The sequence below is a fragment of the Syngnathus acus genome, chromosome 13, assembly GCF_901709675.1.
Source record: "Syngnathus acus chromosome 13, fSynAcu1.2, whole genome shotgun sequence".
Taxonomy (NCBI): domain Eukaryota; kingdom Metazoa; phylum Chordata; class Actinopteri; order Syngnathiformes; family Syngnathidae; genus Syngnathus; species Syngnathus acus.
Genome location: NC_051098.1, coordinates 2,383,633 through 2,392,688, shown reverse-complemented (window position 1 = coordinate 2,392,688; position 9,056 = coordinate 2,383,633). Strand labels below are relative to the sequence as shown.

Here is a 9,056-nt window from a genome sequence, read left to right as displayed (position 1 = left end):
CTATGTCATGTTCAAGTCAGAGTATCAGAAAATAAAGCTGAGCAAGAAGCAAAGACAACGTCTGGTGAAAACCCTCTAATGTTCCTTGACTGAGCATGACACACTGTCGACTCATTATGTTTAACTTTTAACTGTTCCGAAATCTGAGCAAACATTTTGGAAGTAAAATTTGAACCCTGATCTGACTGAATGATCTTCAGAATACCAAATGTAGAAATAAACTGAGTCAAAGCTTTAACTATAGACTTGGTGGTGATGGTATGCAAAGGAAAGTCAGCAGGATTTCTAGTATCTTGACACATTACTGTCAGCAAGTAATTATGACCTGATTTCGAACGTGGTAAAGGCCCAACACAGTGATAAGATGCTCAAATGGGTAACCCATTATCGGTATCAGATACAAGGGTGCTGGTTTAACAACTTGATTAGGTTTACTAGTAACCTGACAAGTATGACGCGTTTTAATAAACTTGGCTATATCCCTGTTTAAGCGTGGCCAGAAAAAAATATGCAAGACCCTGTCATAAGTTTACCATGCACACAAATGACCCGCCACATCACCATGCGAAGTCTGGAGGACTTTACCACGCAAGGAGGAAGGTACAGCTGTTTGGAAAACAGTTTCTCTCAAACCTTGGTCATTATGTGGAACATTTTCTAACCAACAGTCCATCAAGAAGAAAACAACATTGAGAATGATCCCTTACTTGTAGGAAATTATTTTGTTCAGACAAGAAAAATGTTTAAGGTGTTACCTGCTGACAGGTTCGACTCACGCCAGTCTTTTTCAGATGCATCATCCGACGTGCTGATTACGTGTCATTTATCGGCTGGCCGGCTCGGCAGACCTGTCAAAGTCCACCGAGCAGGCCCTCTCCCGCCTTTTGGTGGTCCTCGGAGAAGGGAATCCCAGGTGTGTGATAGGGTGTATGCCCCCTCATCTCGGTTGATGGTCCCGCTTGCTCGCTTCCTGATTTCTATGGCCTCTTTGATCCATCGCTTTACTTTGCTTGGTTCTGATATGATTTTTTTCTCCCGTCCCAGTCCATGATGTGGTTGTTTCTTCTGCAGTGATCTGTGATAGCTGATTTGCTACATATAATTAGAAGACATGATGAATCTCGTCGAAATAATGATCCCTTACTGCTACTTCAGGAACCACACAAAATGTCAACCAAAGATGTCACTTTTTTGCTCTGCTATTAGGGCCTCCCTAGAATTTGTCTAGCTTCCAATTGAAAGATCAGTTCGCAACTCAAGATTTTTGGGCCGGTTCTCGGCTGCCTTAAGCCGAGAAACAGGGGGAACACAACAGCAGAGGGCACGGATAACTCCTTCAAAATGTTAGGCTTGCCATTGGCCCACACTTTCCCACCTGCCAGATCATTACCCAGAATCATGTGGACACCAACCACTGGTAACCTCGGTCTGCCACCAACCGCAACATCACCCTTGACCAAACCACACACCAGATTAACTTTATGTAAAGGAGATGAAAAAGGAACTAAACCCATTCCACGGATCAGAACACACCTTCTGACTGGTTAGAAAATGGCAACACGGACTCTAAAATAAAAGAATCTAAAGCTGCGGTGTCCCTCAAAATTTTAGCTGGAACCTGTTGATTCCCATCTAACAAAACACAACACCATCTGAAATGAAGGGTGAAAAATCACCCTGGGTAGATTCAAAACCAGCCTCACTCTGTTGGTGGTAGAGCTCATCCTGGTGAACAGGTGTTGCAACAGGACTTGTAACTGGAGCTGCCATCACAGCTGGCTTTACTTGTCCTGTCTTTTTGGATCTAAGCCGAGGACAATTGTTTTTCCTGTGTCCCTGACCCAAACAATATCTACATACGTATATTGGCACTAACTGGTCCTATTGCTCCAACCTCCAAACATTTTGAAAGGAAACCCCAGGCACTGGTGACTTATGTTTTAGCGAAGACTCACTTTTACCACAACTTTCCCTATTTTATTCTAAACATGTTTTATGGGTCAAGACATTCATCTGCCAGGATTGCTGCTTCACTGAGAGACTTGACTTTGCGTTCGTTAATGTATGTTGCAAAATAATCCGGTACAGAATTTTTTAACTGCTCCAAAACAATTAAATCAGACAAATCTTGTAATGTAACCACTTCAGCAGCGGTAGACCATCGACTAAAAGCACTTCACAAATAATCTTACAAACTCAGCATAAGTCTGTGGATCCTGTTTCTTTCTTACCAAAAACGTTGACGCTAAGCTTTTGGTACAAGCTCATGGACTTTAAGGACATCCACTTTAACATTAGCATAAACTTGGCTGTCCGCAACACTTAATGTTAAAAAAGCCTCCAATGCTTTCCCTGTAAGCACACACTGTAGCAAAGTAGCTCTGTCCACATCTGACCAGGCACTAGTATCAGCAATGCGCTAAAACAAAGTAAAGTACGTACGTATCTGGATCCAATTCATCAAATTTAGGTAGTAAACGAAGATTCTGTTAAACATCAAACTGAGGCTCCCTTTCCACCCAATGCTATTGCCACTTCTAAACCTTTCCAGTTCCAACTGCATTTGCAATAGCTCCCTCTGCTGCTCAAAAGTCAACATGACTGGGCTAGGCTAAAAAGCCGCCCCCGTACTGGCAACAGACTGAAAGAGAACACCAGCTTCCCAAAGACCTTTTTTCTTAATGAATCCCTAACGGTTTCCTTTAACTTTCTATCTACTATACAAATTTTGTAATGCTCAGCAATCTCCAATAACTGTTCCTCTGTGCACAATTCTAAAGCCAACTGTAAAGGCGACTGAACAAAACTAGCCAAAATGGAGGACAACATGTCAGAAAAACCAACCAAATTACGTAGACAACTTTAGAAAACTCACCTGTAAATGGGTTATTGGTAAGGAGCTCCACCCCACTAAACTCAAGAAAAAGCTAACTAACAATCTGGTGGGAGGTTTTTAATCACCAGTGACCCTAGAGGCCACTGCACCAATGGGGCATGCAACCACCCACAGGATCCCACAGATGTGAACCCGAGCCGACGAAAGGGGAGGAGGGATTGCGAAGCTCTACCCACCGAGCTGCCGCCTACAAAAACATCACGAGCTACCTATTGTGACCCGCTGATAATCCTAACAGGGGAGGACTACCCCCAGGCTAAATCCAATACCAGACCCAGATGTGAGCTTCTAACCAAAGTAGCACCTGTTTGTCGTGCAAATTTGTGATGACGCAGAAGTCACACTGATTTCCTGGTATGTAATTTGTTGTAAGTTCATGCATTGTGTTGGTTTTGTTCTTTGAACAAGGTGATGTTCATGCTCATTTTGTGCACGAGTAAAAAAATCTGTCTTGAATTTGAAAAAAAATAATTTTATTTTGACTAAAGTTCAGTGAATGCGCATATGAAACTGGTGGGGTTCGGTATCTCCAACAAGGTTAAGAACCACTGATTTAGAAAGAGTTAAGACCATTTTACACACGAATACGCGCACGCACACACGCACACACACACACACACGCACACACACCTACGTACACACGCACACACACGCACACACACACACACACACACACACAAAACTGAGCCAGAAGTTAATAGATACATGAACTCGCCACTCAACACCTAGCGGAGTGGCGCTGTGCGAATGGGCCTCCAACACTGATGCCCTGCTGTTGTACAACCCCAAGGAACCCCCAACCTCCTTCTCTGCACGCTGGAACACCACCACCAACCCGGACCTGGCCTTCGCCATTTGCCGCAGCAACGACCCAAGACCGGAGAGGCGTGTCCTTGACAGGTTCCCCCGCTCACACCACCGACCTTCCATCATCAAAGTTCCATCACTGGTGGAACCGGTGCCAGGGAAGCCTGTGAAGAGATGGAATTTCCGAAAAGCCAACTGGGAGTCGTATGCTGAGGAGACGGAAAGGAGGTCAGCCGGCCTGCCAGACCCAGAGTCCACAAATGTGGATGCAGCCTATGAGGCTACTGCCAGGTTCTCTTGCGTGCGGCAAAGAAGACCATCCCACGTGGGTATAACAGGAACTACATCCCACTGCTTGAAAAGCTGGACGCCACCCGCAAGGTGAGATGGACAGAAGTCGTTGAATCAATCGACTTCACCCATTCCAGCCGCAAGGCGTGGCAAACCATCAACCAGCTTTCAGGCAGAAATACGTACATCAGCCCACAGATGCCCAGTCACTGCAGATGCAATCGCCTCCCAACTCCTGAAGAATGGTCGCTTCCCGGATGCAGACAAAGACTTTGCACGACTGATATCGCGTGAGGTGTCTTGTATCTCAAGAGCGGCCAACGTCGATTCCAGTCTCTCGGGAGCCTTTACAGCAGAGGAACTCAGTGAGGCCATAAGCAAGCTCAAGCCGGGCAAATCCCCGGGCCGTGACAACATCCACCCGGAGTTCGTCATCCACCAGGGCCCAACAACATCTACATGGCTTAGTGCTTTCTTCACATCATGCTACCGGAGGTTAAAGCTCCCGAAGATCTGGGGCAGGGCCTCTGTGATAGCTCTGCTGAAGCCAAATAAAGGTGCGGAGGACCCCAAGTCATACAGGCCCATCTCACTGCTGAGTGTCCCATTTAAGATCTTGGAAAGAATGATACACAGCCGCATAGAGCCAGTGGTGGACTCACAGCTCCCACGGGAACAAGCCGGTTTCCGTCGAGGAAGGTCAACAGCAGACCAGGTTACCCTATTCTCCCAAGAGAACATCGAGAACAGCTTCTAGGATAAGGAGAAAGCTGGAGTGGTATACCTGGACCTAACTGCTGCATATGACACCGTGTGGCACCGGGGACTCCACCTGAAGCTGCTGAGGATGATACCGGACCGGCACATGGTGCAGTTCATCATGGAGACACTTTCCAACCGCAGCTTTACTCTCCAAACCAGCAATGGGCAGTGCAGTAGGCTCCGAAGACTGAGGAGCGGGGTACCGCAAGGGTCAGTTCTCTCACCAATGCTATTTAACATCTATATATACGACCTACCGGACACAGCATCCAGAAAGTATGGCTATGCAGACGACCTTGCCATCATGCTGAGCCGACCAACGTGGAAGGCGACGGAAGACGGCCTGAATGAAGACGTGTGCACCATGGTAGCATACCGTCGAAAGTGGCGTCTCCAGCTCAGCGTTGGAAAGACTGTTGCTGTGTCATATCATCTCAGCACCAGGGAAGCAAGGAGAGAACTTGTAGTGAGCATTTAGGGCAAACGCCTGGAGGTTCAACAAGCCCCGAAGTACCTTAGCGTGCATCTGGATCGGACCCTATCCTTCAAACAACACCTTGAAGAACTGAAGGCAAAGGTGACATCCAGGGTTGCACTGATCCACCGCCTTGCTGCAACAATGTTGGGAGCCTCTGCTAAGACCTTGCGGATATCAACTCAAGCGCTGGTATTCTCTGCACCAGAGTACTGTGCCCCAGTTTGGAACAGAAGCCCCCATGCCAAAAAAGTAAATGTGGCAATTAACAACGCCCTCCGAACTATAACAGGATGCCTGAAGCCCACCCCTGTGTCCCTCTTGCCTGTCCTTGCGGGAATAGCGCCGGCCAACCTTCGTCGAGAGGCTGCCACCCTCATTCTAGCCAGGAAGGCAAAAAATAACTGGCACATCCTGCACAGTACCACAACTACTCCAGCTCCATCAAGCAGACTCAAGGCGCGCCACCCCTACAACATGGTAGCACAAGAGATGCTCAATTCCATCCCTAAGGACATCTCCAGAGATGCTTGGCTGGCAGCAGCTTGGAAGCAGGAGTGGGAGGCAGCTGGTCCCTCCCTCATGCACCGTTACATCTGGGAACCAGGAGACGGCGCCATTGGAGGAGATGAACTACCTCGCCAGCAGTGGACCGCACTGAACCATTTAAGAACTGGTGTTGGGCGCTTCAACACATCTATGCAGCAGTGGGGACTGGCGGACAGTGTGGCATGCGAGTGCGGTGACCCCGAGCAGACAGCCGACCACATCATCAACACCTGCCCCCTATATAGACCACCCTCGGAGGCCGGCCTCTTTGACCTGGGACCAGAGATGCTGGCGTGGCTCCACGACACCAAGTTGGACCTCTGACGTTACACGAAAGAGAGAGTACAAGTGAGTGCTACTTGGTCTTTTTTATTGTCAATCGTGACAGATGAGATACAGTAATTTCTATTTTGCCAGAGGTCATTATTGAAAATTTGGTTTTATTAATGTAAGAAGTACTTTTTGTTATTTTTAAGAAGGAATCTACTTAGATCCAATTCTACCTGTGAAAAATGTGCATATGAGTACTTCAATAGTTTTGTTTTGAAAATGATGTGTTGTACAAGGCGAAGCTTGACCCGAGATGGAGACGTGGGTCCTCTTTGCCATGGGCTCAGCACCCAGAGGGGTGGCCGAAGATAGTACACTGGCCCTCTGGTCTTCCTCTGCAGAATCTGGCTCCAGGAAATGTGACAAACAAGGTCAGGATATGCCAACTACGTATAGAAACACAAATTGGGCTCCGGAACCAGTCTGGATCTTGCTGAATGTTTTGCTTCAGCCCATCCTTTTTAGCAATACATTTAATAATGCCTGTACTTGAAAGTGCTATATAAATAATTGTTGAATTACATGTGTGCCTTTACATATACCGTAATTTTCGGACTATAAGTCGCGGTTTTTTTCATAGTTTGGGTGGGGGGGGCGACTTATATGTGTTTTTTTTCAAATATTTTCAAAAAAAAAAAAAGAAAATGAAACCGCGATAAACGAACCGCAATGTAGCAAGGGATTACTGTAATTTGAATTTCAAGTGACGTCAGCAGCGCGACGTCAACAGCGCGACGTCAGCAGCGCGACGTCAGCAGCGCGACGTCAGCAGCGCGACGCGGCGTTGTTTACATAAAGGACAAAGATTGACTCGACGGAGCTCTCTTTCACTTTCGTGGATTGAAGTCGGGGGCCGGCGCTCGGCCGGGTGGCTGTCCAGGGACGGTGGATGGGGCTCGGACAATGCTTTTACGCACGCCCGGTCCTCTACCGAGCTGTCTTTCACCTCCGTGGATGGAAGTCGAGGGCCGGCGCTCGGCCGGGTGGCTGTCCGGGGACGGTGGATGGGGCTCGGTCATGGCTTTTACGCACGCCCGGTCCTATTCTATGGAGCTCTCTTCCATTTCCGTGGCTGGAAGTCCACGCCACCGCACGCCTGGAAGTTTGTTTTGTTAAATAAAGAGCCGTTTACCAAACCCACGTCTTTCCTTGAACTTTGTTAACGCTACAATATAGTTATATAGTAGATCTGTGGAATAACGACGAGGCTGACGTCAGGGCGCACGCACGCGCGGCGTTGTTGACAAAGGACGAGGAATTTGATCGATGGATTTAATGATTTAGAGTGCACAGATGGTTTGATAACATTATTGCTTATATAATAGTTATTTGATATATAATTTATATATCGTTATATGGGCCTGTGGAATATTTTTAAGTGCAAGAGCCGTCAGCGGCGCGCACGCATTGTTGACAAAGGACGATTGATGGATTTAATGAATTGGAGTGACACAGATGGTTTTATTAACGTGTTATTTATGTAATAGTTTTTTTAAAACTCTGAATTTTACGTCAGGGTTAGGGTTCTCAGCTCTTAGTTTGTGTTTATGTCACGTTAGCATACCTATCGTTTAGCCTGTTGTTGCTCGTTCATGACTGTTCTTGGTGTTGGATTTTGTCGAATAAATTGCCCCCCAAAATGCGACTTATACCCCGGAGCGACTTATATATGTTTTTTTTCACTTTTCTGGGCATTTTATGGCTGGTGCGACTTATACTCCGGTGCGACTTATAGTCCGAAAATTACGGTAGTTTTACATTATCTACATCTTTTGAGGATTTGTAGCTATAAAGGCTATGTTGATTTTTGGTCAAAATCTATATATTGATTATACCTTATGGTGGCTTCTTTCGGCTTTTCCCCTCCCTAATAATAAGGCAAAATAAATTATTAAAACTACTATTTAGGCCAAAGCTCTTGTTTTATGCTTTTGTTCATCAATTTGACACTCTTCAATAAAAAGTGTCAATATTATCAATATCAATATAAATCTTCAAATTACAAGATACTGATAATCTGTTGACATTTCTATAAAGTTGATTTGATGTTGGTCTGAAAGCGGCTGATTTGGAAAGGTGCAAGATCATAGGAGGGCACTTCTCCCAGGATTAGCTCGCACAGCAGCTTGCCAATGACAGGCCCAAATTTGAAGCCATGACCTGGAGAAGAAAATACACTGGAATGAACAAAATAGATCAGAGTACACTATTTAATACATTCATAAAGTCAAATGTAATCCCGCAGCAAGTGCTGTACCAAAAAGACAAAAGTCATTGTTGACAGTGGTACAGTATGACATTGCATTACAGTTTACATCATATTTTGGTTACCTCATTTAAAGAGAAGGAAAAGCCTTCTATTTGGATGGTTTTAGATTGTCCAAAAATAGATACCGTAATTTTCGGACTATAAGTCGCGTTTTTTTTCATAGTTTGGGTGGGGGGGCGACTTATACTCAGGAGCGACTTATATATGTTTTTTTTCACAACTTTTTACTTGATCATTAACACATCACTTACAAGTATAGTTGACCACTTCACATGTTATTTTTAGTATAGTTGATCACTTCACATGCTTTGATATCTTTATCTCAAGATATACATATTCAAAACATGAAAAATAGAGAAAAAAAATCAAATAAAGTAATTAACACTTTAAAGCGCCATATCCAAGTCCACTGTATGCACACTTGCTCCATTTTTGCTCCTCTTATATTTATTATGTTATTTGTTTATTTATTATTTATTCATCACTCTTATTTATTCATTGTTTGTGCCTTCTTGTTTTTATTTTTTGTGTTGTTTACTTGTATGCATATTGTGTACTATGTCTTGTCACCGTGGGATAGTGGGAACGTAACTTTGATCTCTTTGTGTGTCTTGGCATATGAAGAAATTGACAATAAAGCAGACTTTGACTTTGATGAAACAACCAAATGAACAAAA

General features: G+C 45.1%; 1 protein-coding gene and 1 long non-coding RNA gene across 3 annotated transcripts in view; one reads left to right on the top strand and one right to left on the bottom strand.

The window, feature by feature from the left end:
• The first annotated feature begins 436 nt into the window (after positions 1-436).
• Positions 437-1,209, top strand: LOC119132916. Its single transcript, XR_005100002.1, has 2 exons — positions 437-913; positions 1,072-1,209. It is a non-coding gene; the product is annotated as an uncharacterized LOC119132916 (long non-coding RNA).
• A 6,728-nt stretch (positions 1,210-7,937) lies between these two features.
• Positions 7,938-9,056, bottom strand: part of pipox (pipecolic acid oxidase) — a 35,708-nt gene continuing 34,589 nt past the window's right edge. The window contains exon 7 of one of the 2 annotated variants that reach the window (XM_037268443.1): positions 7,938-8,270. In XM_037268443.1, the coding sequence (XP_037124338.1) occupies positions 8,220-8,270 (51 nt within the window). In that variant the 3' untranslated portion in view covers positions 7,938-8,219. The remainder of the gene's footprint in view (positions 8,271-9,056) is intronic. The other variant, XM_037268441.1, reaches the window with a different exon arrangement.